The 19,657-nt window shown below is 37.5% G+C and overlaps 2 protein-coding genes across 2 annotated transcripts; both read left to right on the top strand.

Annotated features, from left to right (window-relative positions):
* Window positions 1-4,505: 4,505 nt before the first annotated feature.
* LOC130053760 (elastase-1-like) lies at window positions 4,506-7,469 on the top strand (the record flags this gene model as incomplete). Its single annotated transcript, XM_056161310.1, has 5 exons — window positions 4,506-4,690; window positions 4,893-4,989; window positions 5,432-5,609; window positions 6,028-6,176; window positions 7,250-7,469. Coding segments are annotated over 5 exons (777 nt in total), but the record flags the coding sequence as incomplete, so codon positions are not given.
* Window positions 7,470-12,782: 5,313 nt separating this feature from the next.
* LOC125670194 (elastase-1-like) lies at window positions 12,783-19,011 on the top strand. The gene is made up of 6 exons (XM_048905235.2): window positions 12,783-12,888; window positions 16,122-16,299; window positions 16,525-16,621; window positions 17,023-17,200; window positions 17,604-17,752; window positions 18,775-19,011. The coding sequence occupies exons 1-6, from the start codon at window positions 12,858-12,860 to the stop codon at window positions 18,937-18,939; spliced, it is 798 nt and encodes a 265-aa protein (XP_048761192.2). The 5' UTR covers window positions 12,783-12,857; the 3' UTR covers window positions 18,940-19,011.
* The last annotated feature ends 646 nt before the right edge of the window (window positions 19,012-19,657 follow it).

Below are 19,657 nucleotides of genomic sequence, written 5' to 3'. Positions count from 1 at the left end.
AGTGTAAATAATACAAAAGAACTCAATAATTTAGGAAAGTTCCTACAACAGGCTACAAAGTTTCGATCTTCATGTAATTTATGAATCCTGTACTTGCTACGACATATTATTCACGTGTATTGTTTTATGTATGCTGAAATGCATTGATTTTATATCCTCAATATTGTATCTGTATGTCTACTCACCCTCTACTGTCTTATTTGTATATAGTTGTAAATATTTTGTATTTATAACCGATGAGTTGTATAGCTTAAGGGAATAAAGAATCTGATAGATAGTTAATTTGATAGTCAAATCACTTATTTAAAGCGAACAGCAGTGTCACCTAAGTGCACATTAATTGCTAGAACTGGCCGAAGCTGAAAGTAAATTTCCAGACATGAATTGTGAAGGACTGCTCCGAGATTCTGTGAAGGCGTCAGTCCAAATATTCAGCCAAGCCGAATCTCAGCCGAGATTAAAGGGAATGCACCCCTTTGATTTTGAGAGAGAGAGAGAGAGAGAGAGAGAGAGAGAGAGAGAAGTTGAATATAAATTAAGTGGCGGCCGCCAGTTAATTTATGTGGCGGCCGCCACTTATTAGTCAACGCCAATACACAATCCTTCTGCTACAAAAGAAACTGAAACTGCAAACAATTCGGAAGTAAACAGAAAACTTGATTACATCATGAAGAAGTTGGACAAATTAGACCAGATTGTAGAAGTTATAAATCGAATCTTAGCCGAGATTAAAAGGAATGCACCCCTTTGATTTTGAGAGAGAGAGAGAGAGAGAGAGAGAGAGAGAGAGAGGAGTTGAATATAAATTAAGTGGCGGCCGCCACTTATTAGTCAACGCCAATACACAATCCTTCTGCTACAAAAGAAACTGAAACTGCAAACAATTCGGAAGTAAACAGAAAACTTGATTACATCATGAAGAAGTTGGACAAATTAGACCAGATTGTAGAAGTTATAAATCGAATCTTAGCCGAGATTAAAAGGAATGCACCCCTTTGATTTTGAGAGAGAGAGAGAGAGAGAGAGAGAGAGAGAGAGAGGAGTTGAATATAAATTAAGTGGCGGCCGCCACTTATTAGTCAACGCCAATACACAATCCTTCTGCTACAAAAGAAACTGAAACTGCAAACAATTCGGAAGTAAACAGAAAACTTGATTACATCATGAAGAAGTTGGACAAATTAGACCAGATTGTAGAAGTCATAAATCGAATGGATGTTATAGAATTTCACAAATGGAGAGAAAAATCAAAACAGTTGAGGGAAGAACAGTTGAATTTGAAAAGTCTGTTGAATTTGTATCTAAAAAAAAACTTGATGAATTTGACCATAAATGCAGTGAATTGTCTGTACGGCTCCAGGAGCAGAAATGTGAAATACAAGCTGTCCGTGAAGAATCTGGTAGCTTGGTGAAAGAAAACAGTGAGAATAGTGACATAAGCAGTGACATTGCCAGTTTCAAAGAGTCAGTGTTGGATTTAAAATGCAGATCTATGAAAAATAACTTGGTATTCACTGGACTTGGTGGGGAGTCAAATAATGAGGACACAGAGAGAAAATTGCGGGACTTTATTTATTACGAATTAGGAATAGAGAATGATATAGAGTTTGGGAATGTTCACCGTTTTGGACGATTTACAAGTGGGAAAGACCGTCCGATAGTGGCACGGTTCCTATATCATGGAGATTTGGTAAACGTAAAGAAAAGCGCTTACAAGTTGAAAGGAAAATCGTATGGAGTGCATGAACAATATCCTTCTGAGATAGAAGAAAGACGACGCGAATTGTACCCCATTCAGAAGCAATTTAAACAATCAGGACGCAGGACTAAGATGGTTAGGGATCGGCTATATGTTGATGGGCAACTCTACAGGGGGAGGAGCGAGGTGTCAATGGACGACGCACCCAGTGTACAGACAGGTAGAACACTTAGTGATACAAGTTCCACGCCACATAGTGGCAATACGCGCACTAGTGAACTCGTTGATCCACGCAGGGAGACAGTACATGCATTGATGCAAGTCGCGCGCAGATCAACAGGTTGGTCACTCTCGTTCATATCACAGTCGCGTAACTACCGATAGACTGCATCCACCATCCGATGTATAGGGCCACACGGAGAGTGACATTTCCATCATTTCATGGAACATCTGTAGGTCACTTAGTGGCAAACTTGGTAACAATGAATTTGTTTCTCTTATATGTAAATATGATGTAATATTTTTGTGTGAATGCTGGATAAATCCAAATGATGATTTTTTTTTTCTATCAGGGTATGAAAAATTTGTTTTCTCTAGAAAGGTTAGAGGTGGAGGAATTGTTATTGTTTTACAAGAACTCCTTAATTAACAAGATTAGTATTGTTGAAAATATTTTAGAAAGTATTATTTGAATGAAAATAGTCACGGGTAATCCGGATAATGAGTTATACATGTATCTAGCATTCTGTTACTTGCCCCCGATTGCTTACATGTAAAACCCATTTATCAGTTTCCGGGATTTTATGTTTTTTGCACGTCTACCCTAGACATGATCAGTACGGGAATGTCTGATGTTGATTCAATTTCCTAGGTTGCTTATTTTTTTATTTTGCAGTTGGTCCACTTTGTCTACTTATTCAAACTTGCTATTTACATTATTTTTCTCTCAAATTTTTGTCCATTTCTTATTTCATTTTTATAGTGTTCATTCATTTACATTTTTTTTTGGTCGTTGTTGTTGTTGATATTTTGTTTCTTATTATTAACTTTTATAATTTTTTTTATTCTTAATGCATAGTTAAAATAGAATCTCTCTGGGTACGAGTTAGATTTACTATTTGTCAACGTAATATGGTTAACTCGTTCCACTTGAGATTAATTAAGTCTATTTTTATCACCTCGTACATTTTGGATCAGCTCGTTGGACGAATAAGGCATGTCCTAATTCGCTCCGTTTTTAACATTGATTGGCAAGCCTAAAATCCAAACAACATGTAGTCTGCGTTGTAAATACGTTTGTAGATTAGTGTAGTTGTAGTGCTAGATGTATTTATATGTAGTTTTTGTTATTATTCTCTGTTGATGTTGGCCACATTATGTAATTCTTTTCGTTTGTCCTAAAGAAGGGACGGGTCGTTCCGAAAATTTGACAATCTGGTTGTTCGTGTCGTTGGTCATTTTAGTGATTTGTATAATTTTTTGTATTTGACCTTGTATCCATGTTGTGGATCCGACACTTTTAGGTATCGGATGTTGTTGGAACTTAGTGCTTTTATATCGTTTTGACCAGCTGCATCATTTTGATCCACTCGCATACCTCTCAATCTCGTTTCATTGCTTTTCTTTTATTTCTTTATTTATGTTTTGTTGTTTGTTTTTTGGGTTTTTTTTTTTTTGCATTTGGGGATTTTTGTTTGTATTGTTGGACTAGCTTTGTTTTAATTTAGGCTATTCTGTACAAATTACAATTTCAAGTACGACTTATTTTTCTTCGTTTCGGCCTTCATTTTTAAAGTCGTGCCATTCTTACATCATTTTAGAATTTTATAATTATGTCGTTAAAAAAAAGCAATTCTTTCAAATCTCTCAACAACAAAACACCCCCCAAAAAACACCCCCACAAAAAAAGCCATCAGGACACAACATCGCGTGTCCAACCTTCAAACATACATTGAACATAACATCATACCCACAGGGGCTAAACCCGTTTTGGGTCCGAACTCTGTGATACCATAAATATATGGTATCACAGAGTTCGGGCTCAAAACGGGCTTAGCCCCTGTGATCATACCTAAAGGGTTTTGTCTCAATGTCACCCCTAATATAGGGCCGGTATCTAAAGGCTTTCAGAGACGTTGGAGCTCTATCCTGAGGAGAAGTTCTATGCAACTTATGTCACTCTGCCTTTCTTGGAATCAGCACAAGTTAGGTTGTGTGTGTTTGATATATAAATGTGACATATATATAAAGCACACAAATATATATATAAAGCACGGAAATAGCAATGAACTCTTAAATGAACATAACTGCCCTAAGTGAAGAAATATTTAATATAAAGCACGGGAAATTTCACTAGGCATCTGCAACATGTAACCAGCACGCTAGACCGCTCGACCATCTTGCCTAGATGGTCGTGCGGTCTAGCGTGCTGGTTACATGCTATTAGGAGAGTTGGTTCCGCAGGTCGTGAGTTCAACCCTGGGTAGGGGCGGAAGTGGGTATCCAAATAAAGTGAAATTTTCTGTGCTTTATATATATATATATATATATATATATATACGTGTGTGTGTGTGTGTGTGTGTGTATGTGTCACTTTTACAAATACAGGGGGAAAAACTTCTCAAACGGGGGAATAGAGTGCGAACCAATCTCTACCTCCCCCAAGGGGAATTACGGACCTCAAAATGGCACAAAATGAATATGTTTGTTGAAAATGTTTAACGAATGGAGGAGGAATTGTAAACCCCCTATAACTTCCTTAACACCTGCCACTAAATACGTTGCGGTCTGATAGTAATTGACTCTTTTCACAGTTTGTACAGCTACACCCCTCCAAAAGATAGTAGGGGGTCAGGACGCTTTCCGTAACAACTGGCCATGGCAGCTTTCCTTCTGGTTCCAGGGGTCTAATGGCGTCTACAACCACATCTGTGGTGCCGCTCTAATCTCGGAAAAGTACGCCCTGACGGCTGCACACTGTGTCGCTAACGAGTAAGTAATGTACTTTTGTTTGTTTATGAAAATCCCGTCTTTTTTTTGCAGTTACAAACTATGTTCTCTTCTTTTGAGGCGGGAGTCACTGTTAGAAGACACTACGTTTAAAAACTTCCAGAGATTGCCCGAGGAAAGATGCACTCAACCATTTCTTTAAATATTTAAATGCAGCATTCTATTTGCTTTGGTATTGTTTCGGTCCTACCGTCTCTAAATATAAACTGCTTCTGGGAGAGCATGATTTCAGCATCGACTCGGGAAACGAAGTCACGATCGCTGTAGACACGATCACAATGGTACTGTAACATCTCTGTATCTCATCAATGGATAATTCTTTAATTGAGGATTTCGAATTCTTGATACCAATATTAGATTTCTTGATATTAAATATTTCTAAGTGGTTTTGGTGGTACTAGATGGAACTCTTGATATTCACAGTTTGAGTCCATGTCCATGCAAGGTGAAGATAACGAACAGTGATCAATCTCATAATCCATGTCAAACATTCAAGTTCTTGATAGCGAAAATTCAGACACACCAGTAGCCCTAGATTAAATTATTGATGGAAAATCTATTCGAATTATCAATGCCAAGAAATTCGATTGTTAAGATAGAAAAAATACTATGAAACTCCTAATATCAATTAATACACTATTGATATTTTAAAACCATGTAGTTTTCCTGAATATTTTCGAAGGATGTTCCGATTTGCTTAGGTGGATTTTTTTGTATCTCAAGCACCTGCAGTACAGCGACAGTTCCGGAGGATTCCCGAATGACATCGCCATTCTGAAACTGTCTTCACCTGCCCCCTTAAACGCCTTCGTGAAAACAGCGAAACTGCCCACATCAACCAGTACTTCTTTCTACAACGGAAGAACTTGTTACATCACTGGATGGGGGCGGCTTACCGGGGGTATACACATACATAATCTCTCTCTCTCTCTCTCTCTCTCTCTCTCTCTCTCTCTCTCTCCACAATCAGATCCAAGGCTAAAATATCAATCCACTTTCATAGTTCCTTTATCTCTCATTTAAAAAAAGATTTAACCGACTGCGCAACTGACTAGTGGGAAAATTGTCTGAGTATGTTTTCTATAATTCTGTAATTAGAACGTCTTCAATTTTATTTCAAATGTAATTTGATTTGGAAATGAAAACAATCTTTACAAAGAAAGATAATTGACTATTAATTAGCATAATCAAACTCCTTGTAGCAAATCATCTGACTTGTATTCTGGTCTTGGGTTGATATGGCAGAATATAGAAAAGAGAGTGTATAATCATATGATCAGAAGTCAATATATTTAAAATCAATTTACCGCTATTCAAAGGTGGAGATAATCCCGACATTCTTCAAGAGGCACAGACTACAGTGATGTCCCACTCTGAGTGTCGCAGTAGTTTGAGTATCGCAGGACTGCTGTACCTTCAGGAGGGTCCTCACATATGTGTCTATTCGGGCTCAAACGGTGCCTGTAATGTAAGAAACACGTGACTTTACCGTATCATAACTTAGTCTGGTTCCCAAGGCCTTCTAATGTGCAAGTTCGTGCTTGATCATCGGAATACAAGGGCTTGTCTTCCGAATTGTGGAATGAATATATATTCTTAAAAACGAGACCGCAAAAATCATGGCCCGTGTCACAGCAGGTGGGGCACGATAAAATTCCTTCCCTGCTGAAAGGCCGCAATTAAGCGCCTAAATTTTGCAGCCCTTCACCGGCAGCGGTGACATCTCCATAAGAGTGAAAAATTCTCGAGTTTAACGTTTAACAATCAATCATTCAATTACCAAAACGTGACGACAACTTTATAGCAATGCATTAATTACCAAATCGTGCCGGCATAATATCAGAACAACTTCAAAGGTGATTTAATGAGGATCCATATTTATGTCTCCCCTCTTTCAGGAGGAGACATATTGTTTTTGTACTTTCTGTCCGTCCGTCCGTCTGTCTGTCACAAAATCTTGTGAACGCTTCTCCTCCTATAGGGCTTGTTGGATAGACTTGAAACTTTGTACAATGCTTCACTGCCATTTGTACATGTGCATTTTGTCGGGACAGGAGGATCCAATTATTTTCCTAAAAGTTACAGTGGATCCAAGAGGGGTGGAGGATGTTAAATAGCTTGTGAAAACTTCTCCTCCTATATGGCTTTTCAGATAGATTTGAAACTTTGTACAATACTTCAATGCCATTGTTAGATGTGCATATTGTCGGGACAGGAGGATCCAATTATTTTCCCAAAAGTTACAGTAGATCCAAGAGGGATGGAGGATGTTAAAATAGCTTGTGAACGCTTCCCCTCCAATTTGGCTTATCTGATAGACTTGACATTTTGTACAATACTTCAATGCCATTAGCAGATACATGTGCATCATACATTTTTATATTCCACAATCCGGAAGACAAGCCTTTGCGCATCTGAAGGCCTCGGGAACCAGACTAATCATTTACAGAGTAATACCAGACACGTGGACGGAAATCGACAATCTGGCGTAAATTTCGTACTTCTGAAAAGTTTTCACTGTAATGTCTTCATACTGTTTAGGGTGATTCTGGTGGTCCCCTAGTATGTGACGTCGACGGTGCGTGGGAATTAGCGGTCGTAACTTCCTGGGGTCTCCAGAACTATCCCACCAGCAGCCCTACCGTCTACACCCGCCTGTCCAACTATGAGAGCTGGATCGCACAGAATACCGATGTACAGTATGAGTAGCCAGTATTTCTACGACGAAATATTGTTACTTTATTGCATCATAAAAATCAAATAAACATACAAAATAAATTACACTTTCTCTTTGGTTTCGTATCCATCTAGCCCGCTAATAGGTCCCGTTTGTTTAGGGGTCCGTTAAAAAAACTTGCAATGGAGTGCCAAATTCTCAAATAATTTTTATTTATTTGAAGGTTTATTGCTAACGCTTGGGTGCCATAGTACGGCATTTCCAACAGACGATGCGCGGGGAAATTTCTGTTCTCATCAGTTTCTGTAAAGTCACGTGGTAAGAAATTCTTCTAAGTGATTGAAAGTACTATGATTGAAATTTTTAAATTAATCAAACATTTCTTATAACCCGTACATGCATAGTATATAATATATATGGCGCTAACACTAATCCTTTTTAAAAGATAAGCTTGTCATCTATTCATTTGATGCACGCAACAATTTTACTAAAGATTTCTTTAGGTAAGTAATATCTTCAATCTGTTTTCTTGCACATGTTAACCTATGGAGCGCCAAATTAACATAAACAGATATAACTTAAGGTATCTTTCATTATTTGAAGATATCTTTAATTCAATTATTCCTCTCATTAATTGAATAGATACGTGCATCAATCCCATTATTGTGCACAATAACTGAATTAATGCGCGCATCAGATCAATTGCTGCTGTCTCTTTACTTGATGCGCTTGTCAATGTGATTGTGTAGCGGACAGTATACGAGGGAACCTATACTGCCTCGCTCGTAAGTTAGCTTTTCTAGTAATGTGGTAAGCCTCTCTCTTGATCACTCAAAAGCAACGGTGAGCGTGATCAGCACTTGGCTGGGTGACCGCTACACGTTGCAGGTGTAACATGACTGGGTGACCACTGCACGTTACAGGTGTAACATGACTGGGTGACCACTACACGCTACAGGTGTAACATGACTGGGTGACCGCTACACGTTACAGGTGTAACATGACAGGGTGACCACTACACGTTACAGGTGTAACATGACTGGGTGAACGCTACACGTTACAGGTGTAACATGACAGGGTGACCACTACACGTCACAGGTGTAACATGACTGGGTGACAGCTGCACATTACACGTGTAACATGACTGGGTGACCGCTACACGTTACAGGTGTAACATGACTGGGTGACCGCTGCACGTTACAGGTGTAACATGACTGGGTGACCGCTACACGTTACAGGTGTAACATGACAGGGTGACCGCTACACGTTACAGGTGTAACATGACTGGGTGACCGCTACACGTTACAGGTGTAACATGACTGGGTGACAGCTGCACGTTACTCGTGTAACATGACTGGGTGACCGCTACACGTTACAGGTGTAACATGACTGGGTGACAGCTGCACATTATACGTGTAACATGACTGGTTGACCGCTACACGTTACAGGTGTAACATGACTGGGTGACAGCTGCACGTTACAGGTGTAACATGACTGGGTGACCGCTATACGTTACAGGTGTAATATGACTGGGTGACAGCTGCAAGTTACAGGTGTAACATGACTTTAGACCTCGGGATACAGGATGTGATGCTCCCTGTCATTCAATTGAAGATATCTTTAATTATTTATAACAATATGGAGCGCGAAATCAAGATACTCTCAAATAACTGATAGGAAGATGTATCTTTAGTTATTTACAACAATATGGAGCGTCAAATCAAGATAGACTCAAATAATTGATAAGAAGATATCTTTCATTATTTACAACGATATGGAGCGCGAAATCAAGATACTCTCAAATAACTGATAAGAAGATATATTTAATCATTTAGTTAAATAGTTATACAGTCCACTAGAAATAAAGAAATTTCCTTCGAAATAGGAACTAATTGCAGTAAAAAGGTTTCTTTTCATTTTTGGACACATGTAAAAAGTTTAGAAAAATACATTGAGGGTTTGGGCTAAAACATTTATTGAATAAGAATCGCCATTTAAAATAGAAATTCCAATTAAAATTCATGTTTCAATTGAAACTCTCTCATTTGTGTCATATTTGTAAATATTAATGTATCATTTAACAGATATCACAAGTTTAGAAACAAATTTTAAAGGGAAAGCTGTTATTTTTAGGCTAAAACACAATTTACTGTAGAAAATTCAGTGAAAATCAGAATTCTCAAATAAGATCCGTGTCATTAAATTGAATTTGCTAAATGAAAATACATATGAAAACGGCGTTTCGGAGAAATTACATAATTTGAAATAAAGTTATTTGTAATATACATATCATTAATCTGATCCATTTTTTACAATATTTTTTTACAATTAATACACAAACGGGTTTTCTCGCAGTAAACATAATATATCGTCAACTGCATTTTAAAGAATCGTATTTGTTGTGTTTAAAACATTTTATTTTAAAACAACATAAACATTTATTTATAAGTCATAATGAATTGCAAACTGAAAATATTCAAAATTGATATAAAGCATGCAAACCATCTTCAAACTGCATGATCTTTATTGAATGAAATATTGAAAGCGGAATTGAAACAATGAAGTGAGTCGCAAACTAACTTAATTTGGGCACTTCAGAGGCTATTTTAAAAACCATCGTTTAACGAACGATAGCGATCAAGTACTGTCACGAAAATAGGATTTACAAGCAGTTCAATGACTAATATTGCTTGAGAAAATTATCATCTTGTCCTTTATATATTTATCTAAGGCTCCCAAAACCGGCTTCTCATCTTCCACTTCACACATTCAAGAGGAAATTCATGCTTTATACGTCTGTCAGTCTCGTGTTGGCTTTAGTATTGGCACGTGTCAACACCAATCGCTACAATGTTGATGAAGTTTGTCAGTTTTGAAATGAAAGTGTTCGGTATATTTCGAGGATAAAATATCATCTGCATTCACTATAAACCAATGTACAGTTGGTTTTGTAAAATTATATATAACGTTATATTAATAATAATAATAATTGATATAGCGCCCTACATAAAACAAATCACTCTAAGGTGCCTAACAAGGGTAAGAAGAGGAATGCAGCAATAAAACAATTAAATGACAGTAAGGCATAACAGGTGCGTGACCAGTAAGAAAATGAAGTGTATGCAATTTATGGCAAGGGGTCTAGGGGCCACCTTGAAGCCCTCAGTGGGTCAGGGCAGAGCCTTGGTGTGGGGCCCAGGGGCCGAAGCCCCCGGAAGCTCTTGGGTTTTACCAATGAAATCACATATATTTTGTGCATAGAAACAAGGTTTCTTGTCAATTTCCAAACCCAAAAGAATTCACAAAATTATTTTCTAAGTGTTTTATTAAGAGAAGTTACTGTGTTTTTACGACACCCCCCCTCCCAGTTATTTTCGACTTCATTACTGATAGCAAAGAATTTCCTAATCCGCGCCGCCTACTACATGCACTACTAAGCCCGTTTTGGACCCGAACTCTGTGGTACTATATTTATGGTATCATAGAGTTCGGGCCTAAAATAGGCTTAGCCCCTGTGACTACATGTACATTAAAGTGATATTCAACATAATGTTGATGAAGGACTTTAAATTTGATTGAATGGACATTATGATGCTGATTAAATTATAGACAATATAATGCAGCAATTGAAATATTATAACGCATATCTCTCTCTCTCTCTCTCTCTCTCTCTCTCTCTCTCCAATGATATGTATGCAGTTGTAGGTAGCTACGCGCTTGCATAAGATCTTACATCTATAAAATTATCGAATAAAAACTATAATTAAGATCGATAGCTAAAAGGGTTGGGGGTGTAAATAATTAAAAACATTCACAGTTTGTACATACCTTCATCTAGAATCTAAAACGGCCAGCTGAGCTGGCGTTGTCCGTAGTTTTTGGTTCTGAATTTTGGCACCACAAATCGCGACTTCGATTTTGACCGTAATGGTCTATTCATTAAAAAGACTTGCGATGTATGACTGCGCAGATCCGTGGAAGGAACAATATGTATGGGTCAAAATCTTGAATTGGGGTCGGTAATGGATGGGAAGCCAATGGAGTTCCGCCAGAATCGGAAATATGCGTTACCGTTTCGGCAACCTCGTAACTAGACAAGCAGCAGTATTCTGCACCCATTGCAGCCGGTCCAATGTTTTTTTACCAGCTCCAAAATATAGACAGTTTCCAAAATCAAGTTTAGGTGTCATGCTTCTAGAAAATAGAATATACTTGTTTTGAATGAAAAACTTGAAGCAACACAAACACATAGTCAAAGGTTTAATATATTATGAAATACCAGTACCTGTACTTGGAAATAATATGGAGAAGAACTACACAATTATTTCAAACGCACGATCTATATTTATTATACAAAAGTATATGTAAAACGACTTCATAAGAGTAAATCCAAAACTGCATCAATTAGGTCAGTCACATGTTAGAATAACAGGGCATCTATTTCGCTCTATGAGAATAAGATGCTTTTATCGCGGAAGCGGAATTTCCATTGAGTTATCCCCCTTTGTGATTGAGACAAACAGCTTAATAAAGGAGGCGCTGCTGCAGCAATTTAACCTCTCTCTTTGCTCGTAACAATCCAGTTGTGAGGTTGGTTGTGGTTTTTAATTAGAAATACCTTGCCATTAGCGTTAAATATGCAATTTAAAACCCCACCCAGACCCCCACTTCCCACATAATTATTGCGGAACAGGTACTGTTGGCTTGGTCTTTCATTTCTTTCAGGGGAAGTCCCGTCCACAGTCAACTATTCTTCCATTCCTGACACGGCTGTCACATCAACTTACTGGTGAACTGAGCGGCATACATCAATTTAACTCCAATTTGGACCACTGAACCACCCAGGATCACAGTTGAAGATCATGTAAATAATGTGACACGTGATTTATTTCCCCATGACCTCTGCACCTCTCAGGGTCATGGACATTTAAGACTATTTTTACATTGAACCTTCTATTCTTTGACAATGACTGCTGCATCTCACTGGGTCAAGGTCACATAAAGTTGTGATTTTACAATGAAATGTTGTATATTGTTGATTGTGTTGCTGGGCCTACCCGTTGTTTTCGAGGCCTAAATTTGATTATAATATTATCAGCCGTGCCCATAAACGCAATCTAATTAAAATCAGACTACTTAGATCCGCGCCATATACTCTGCGTAGGTACGCAGAGTATACGGCGCGGATCTAAGTAGTCTGATTTTAATTAGATTGCCATAAACGCCAAATAAATGTAACCTAGAATTTGTTTGTTTTTATTGCGCTTGTACGAGATAAATCATCATTATAGGGGCTACCCTCAAAAGCCAAAGTTTAAGAAATTTTCAAGTGACACGAAAATATGATTTACAATTGATCATTGGTCCAATGATTATTTATGTTTGGGAAAAGTTGCATCTTGCCGTCGTAAAACCACGATATAAATACGGTCCTCACCAACAGTTCTACATCTTCTGGTCAACTGTACCAAAATGTGGTCACTGGTATTTCTACTCACGGGAGGTAAGTCATTCCTTTGTTTTGTCCAACTCTTGATCACTGTATTCTGTACCATAGTGAATCGTAGGATATCGTAATTTTAATTATTTAATGGAGATTGATAAGCATATTGAGGTTTCATAATTAATTCATCTGTAATAGATGCACTTTCAAATCAGAAACATTCCAAACATTGACGAGTTGTTGTTTTTACCACTAGAGGTATGAATGTTGCGTGGTAAGCAGACGTATCTCCGATAACATATGTCTGCTTATTTTCGGAACTTTCCGTATTTCAACATTTGTTTATATAAAAGCCTAGGAATACCAAGACAGCTAAATATTTAAATATATAGTAATTGTTGCTTTGGTATTGTAATAAGCGGAGTTTTTCATTTACTAAAGATCCATATTTCATTTCCATACAAAAATATTTTCCGAAGGAGTTCTTATATCAAATTTCTCTGAACATACTGCCCATTTAGTTCATAATTTGGGATTTTTAAAAATATCTTTGGTTGGACATGAAAAATGTCCTTCCTATCTTTAAGTCCTGTCGATGCAGCAGGTTAACCCTTAGTTCGATCGACCAAAACTTGGAGCAAAGGTATACTCTGTGAGAATTTTTTTTTTATACAAGTGCATTTTTGTTCTATTTTGGTATGTTCGTCAATATAGGTAAAAAGTCTATGAAGCGAAGCCCCAAAAAGCTGGAGGATTTGGAACATCAAAATTGATCTGATGACTATGTGCCTTTTTACCTGTTTCTGAGAAAATTGTTTCAAAATATTTAAGTGATCTATAATTCAAACACAGGATTCGTCTTTTCAGAAACGAGCTCAATTGTAAAATTACATTTAAAACTGAATTGAATTCAATATACATTTACGCTTACATACAAGAGGAGTATCTACATCAATGATGCGATGAACATAAAAATGTAACAAATAATATCACTAGCTACATGAATGAATTCATAACGCAATATTTACATTTGCCAATGCACTTCCTTATATGACAGTACTAATGAAATTGATGTTCAATTTCGTCTAACATGAATTTGGTCATGTGATCAGTTTGTTCTTGCGTATGAATACAATCACCGCTTCAAAAGTCAGTTCCTGTATTTCCACCTGGCTTCTTGCTTATGCAATGCAGTGGGGGATTTAGACCCCCCCCCCCTCTCTCACCACAAATTTAAATAATAGAAATAGTGTGAGTAAAATTCCAGATTGGCATCCAAAATGGCTAAGCATTTTGGCTAATACTTGACTTTCACACACACCCTTTCGTAAACCCTGGATCCGCCACTGCAATGACATAACAGAAATAAACGCAGCAGGATATTTATACAGTTTATTTTGTAAAAAACAAGAATTTCATCAATTTATAAAAGAGAAACATTAAACATATATCCTTCTGTTGTTTCATTTTATACAGTTTTAAATACCGTCTGCAATTTCTGCATGGCGAATTTATAAAATAAAGTTCTATGATATTGGAAGCGAAAACATGTAGGCAGAGTTATAAGCCTACATGTATTTACTTCATGGTGATAAGTTAACCTGTTGTTTCCTGGCAACTTCCATCACGGCTATGACTAGGCATGATTATAAGCGAGGCTGGATTCGAGGCTCGAAAAATTTACTTGTTCATGTCAGGGTACCAGTGCCAGTCTTCATTAAAATCCTACAACAGAAATCTCTCAAATGAACAAAAACTCCGTCAGTTTTTTATTTTATTTTACACACACTGAAGGTAAATAAAAGACGCAACCTACCTGCACTTGGTCTAAATCTGTCCTACTGTCTTGAATCGTCTCCTGCATGGCTACAACTGCGAGTCCTAACGATGAACATACCGTTGTTTCTTTCCATAAACCTGACTAAGAGCTTAACGTTAACTTGACCCATCATATCCACCATCAATTTTCTCAGATCCTTTGAATTTCTGTCGAAATCTGTGATCAACAATTGCGTTTTCAACTTAGTAAACTAGACCGACGCCAGTTTCTCCATCGCTGATCGCGACCAATCACACCACGGATGTAGTTTACTCCGCTCTTCTTGTCATTTCAGTTAACTTTACGCTCTAAATTACCTTTATTTTTACACATGTTTCGTCTTTTTTTTTTTAACATTTTCAATTAAATATCTATATCTTATATTCTCTTTGATATTGTTCCTAATTTTTTATTCGATAAAACTCTTACAAACTATATTTTGTGTTCTACATCGTTATTTTGGTCATCTGCTACACAATCATGGAAGCTCAGTAATAACAGAAATCAAAATAGAAAATATAAATATAAGAAATAAAATATCATTTTTGAATGTTATTGGGATATGACATGAAGTTGGTACGTGATCAAATCTACTATAACTCCCTTCGGGCGTTATAGGATTTGATCACGTGACCAACTTCATGTCATATCCCAACAACATTCAAAAATGATATCTCATTTCTTAAGTGGCTGTAATACACACCAGTCCTTCAGAGCATACATGTATATCTTTTCATACACAGGCAATTGCATCGCTTGGGGCTCAAATTTACTATATTAAGAGTAAATGTATAGAACTCTAAATATAGGGCACCCAAGTTAGCCGATGTAAAAACAATAAATTAATTGATATAAAATTCTACTTTGTATTTTAATTTATTCATACATAATCAATCTACATTACTACCAAAGTTCCCGAAATTCCGTATATTTCCCAAGATATCCAGAAATGAATTCGGAAAAATGCCTATTATTTTTGGTTGACTTTTAGCTGTGCCCTGACACTATACGACTACACAGAGTGTTTGAGCATTGCAACAAGCTATTACATAGAATGTGCAACACACACACACACACACACACATGTATATATAAAGTCAAGAAACACAAAACTCGAATAACATTTCACTGTTAATGCTTTCGGCTTTAATGCCTCTTCAGACAGTTATAAAAAGAAGAATTATCTCTCTTTCTCTCTCTCTCTCTCTCTCTCTCTCTCTCTCTCTCTCTCTGTGTGTGTGTGTGTGTGTGTCACTTTTACAAATACAGAGGGAAAACACTTTTCAAACGGGAGAATGGAGTGGGAACCAATCTCTACCTCCCTCAAGGGGAATTACGGACCTCAAAATGGCACAAAATGAATGTTTGTTGAAAATGTTTAACGAATGGAGGAGGGATTGTAAACCCCCTATAACTTCCTCAACATCTGCCACTAACTACGTTGCGGTCTGACAGTAATTGACTCTTTTCACAGTTTGTACAGCTACACCCCTCCAAAAGATAGTAGGGGGTCAGGACGCTTTACCTAACAACTGGCCATGGCAGCTTTCCCTCCAGTTCCAGGGGTCTACCGGTAGCTACAGTCACATCTGTGGCGCCGCTTTAATCTCGGAAAATTACGCCCTGACGGCTGCACACTGTGTCTCTCACGAGTAAGTAATGTACTTTCGTTTGTTTATGAAAATTTCGTCTTTCTTTTGCAGTTACAAACTATGATCTCTTCTTTTGAGGCGGGATTCACTGTTAGATCGCTCTTCTGTGCTTCTAAAGAAGACATTACGTTTAAAAACTTCCAGAGATTGCCCGATGAAAGATACACTCAACCATATCTTGAAATATTTAAATGCAGTATTTTATTTGCTTTGGTATTGTTTCAGTCCTACCGTCGCTAAATATAAACTGCTTCTGGGAGAGCATGATTTCACCATCGACTCGGGAAACGAAGTCACGATCGCTGTAGACACGATCACAATGGTACTGTAACATCTCTGTATCTCATCAATGGATAATTCTTTAATTGAGGATTTCGAATTCTTGATACCAATATTAGATTTCTAGATATTAAATATTTCTAAGTGTTTTTGGTGGTACTAGATGGAACTCTTGATATTCACAGTTTGAGTCCATGTCGATGTCAAACATTCAAGTTCTTGATAGCGAAAATTCAGACACACCAGTAGGCTAGATTAAATTATTGATGGAAAATCTATTCGAATTATCAATGCCAAGAAATTCGATTGTTAAGATAGAAAAAATACTATGAAACTCCTAATATCAATTTATGCACTATTAATATTTTAAAACCATGTCGTTTTCCTGAATATTTTCGAAGGATGTTCCGATTTGCTTAGCTGTATTCTTTTTTGTATCTCAAGCACCCACAGTACAGCGACAATTCCGGAGGATTCCCGAATGACATCGCCATTCTGAAACTGTCTTCACCTGCCTCCTTAAACGCCTTCGTGAAAACAGCGAAACTGCCCACATCAACCAGTACTACTTTCTACAACGGAAGAACTTGTTACATCACTGGATGGGGGCGGCTTACCGGGGGTATACACATATACTCTCTCTCTCTCTCTCTCTCTCTCTCTCTCTCTCTCTCTCTCTCCACAATCAGATCCAAGGCTAAAATATCAATCCACTTTCATAGTTCCTTTATCTCTCATTTTAAAAAAGCTTTAACCGATTGCGCAACTGACTAGTGGTAGAATTGTCTGTGTATGTTTTCTACAATTCTGTAATTAGAGCGTCTTCAATTTTATTTCAAATGTAATATGATTTGGAAATGAAAACAATCTTTACAAAGAAAAATAATTGACTATTAACTAGCATAATCAAACTCCTTGTAGCAAATTATCTGACTTGTATTCTGTTCGCAGAATATAGACAAGAGATTGTATAATCAAATGATCATAAGTCAATATATTTAAAACCAATTTACCGCTATTCAAAGGTGGAGGTCTTCCCAACATTCTTCAAGAGGCACAGACTACAGTGATGTCCCACTCTAACTGTCGCAGTGGTTTGGGTATCACAGGACTGCTGTACCTTCAGGAGGGTCCTCACATATGTGTCTATTCGGGCTCAAACGGCGCCTGTAATGTAAGAAACACGTGGCTTTATCGTATCATAACTTACTCTGGTTCCCAAAGCCTTCTAACGTGCAAGTTTGTGCTTGAACATCGGAATACAAGGGCTTGTCTTACGAATTGTGGAATGAATATATATCTCTAAAAATGAGACAGCAAAAACCATGGTCCATGTCACAGCAGGTGTGGCACGATAAAAATCCTTTCCCTGCTGAAAGACCGCAATTAAATTTTGCAACCCTCACGTCTCGATAAGAGTGAAAAATTCTCGAATCTGACGTTTAACAATAAACAATCAATCATTCAATTGCCAAATCGTGCCGGCATCATATCAGAACGACTTCAAAGGTGATTTAATGAGGATCCATATTTATGTCTCCCCTCTTTCAGGGGAAGACATATTGTTTTTGTACTTTCTGTCCGTCCGTCTGTCTGTCACAAAATCTTGTGAACGCTTCTCCTCCTATAGGGCTTGTCGGATAGACTTAAAACTTTGTACAATGTTTCACTGCCATTTGTACATGTGCATATTGTCGGAACAGGAGGATCCAATTATTTTCCTAAAAGTTACGGTGGATCCAAGAGGGGTGGGGGATGTTAAATAGCTTGTGAAAACTTCTATATGACATTTCAGATAGATTTGAAACTTTGTACAATGCTTCCCTGCCATTGTTAGATATGCATATTGTCGGGACAGGAGGATCCAATTATTTCCCCAAAAGTTATAATGGATCCAGGAGGGGTGGAGGATGTTAAAATAGCTGGTGAACGCTTCTCCTCCTATATGGTTTATCTGATAGACTTGACATTTTGTACAATACTTCAATGCCATTTGCAGATACATGTGCATCATACATTTTTATATTCCATAATCCGAAAGACAAGCCTTTGCGGATCTGAAGGCCTCGGGAACCAGACTAATCATTTACTGTGTGCATGCACAGAGTAAGATCAGACGCGCGGACGGAATCGACAATCTGGCGTAAATTTCGCACTTCTGCAAAGTTTTCATTGTAGTGTCTTCATATTTTTTAGGGTGATTCTGGTGGTCCCCTAGTATGTGACGTCGACGGTGCGTGGGAATTAGCGGGCGTAACTTCCTGGGGTCTCCAGAACTGTCCCACCAGCAGCCCTTCCGTCTACACCCGCCTGTCCAACTATGAGAGCTGGATCGCACAGAATACCGATGTACAGTATTAGTAACCAGTATTTCTACGACGAAATATTGTAACTTTATTGCATCATAAAAATCAAATAAACATACAAAATAAATTACACTTTTTCTTTGGTTTAGTATCCATCTAGCCCGCTAATAGGTTCCGTTTGTTTAGGGGTCCGTTAAAAAAACTTGCAATGGAGTGCCAAATTAACATAGACTCAAATAAATTGAGATAGTTTTAATTATTTGAAGGTTTATTGCTAGCACTTGGGTGCCATAGTGCGGCATTCTGGGAATTGTATAGGACAGAAGTCTCAAATTTTAGTTTACATTCAAATCCCTGATGATTATAACATTTACACGAGTAATATGTGAACGAGTGGATTGGTTCGCAAAGTTTATTTTACCTTACAAAAAAAAAGGGGGGGGGGGCGGTGGCAGTGTACATGGAAACCTGTAACATAAAGAAAAAGAAGTTGTACATAGGACTACACTAAAGCACAAATAAACAGAATAAACAAGAGAATATGTCATGTGAGCTATCATTCAGAAACATTAATAGGGGCACTACCCCAAATGGCTCATGTACTAGGGTGCATATGATCACACAGTTTTGTGTGTAAACAGACTTGACTTACATATCCTTCAGATAATGTAGGTAAGACTACATAAATACATATGCTACTTCAAGCTTACTATTATGTTACCTAAAGTATAGTACAATCCTATGTGTCTTGAGTTCTAACAAAATAGTATTAA

The sequence above is a fragment of the Ostrea edulis genome, chromosome 4, assembly GCF_947568905.1.
Source record: "Ostrea edulis chromosome 4, xbOstEdul1.1, whole genome shotgun sequence".
NCBI classification, from domain to species: Eukaryota; Metazoa; Mollusca; class Bivalvia; order Ostreida; family Ostreidae; genus Ostrea; species Ostrea edulis.
This window is presented reverse-complemented; position numbering and strand designations above follow the sequence as displayed.

Coding starts and splice junctions, on each gene's coding strand:
- LOC125670194 (XM_048905235.2), top strand. CDS start 12,858: ATGTGGTCACTGGTATTTCTACTCACGGGAG. Junction 12,889..16,121: donor GGTATTTCTACTCACGGGAG/GTAAGTCATTCC, acceptor CTCTTTTCACAG/TTTGTACAGCTACACCCCTC. Junction 17,753..18,774: donor GCTCAAACGGCGCCTGTAAT/GTAAGAAACACG, acceptor CATATTTTTTAG/GGTGATTCTGGTGGTCCCCT.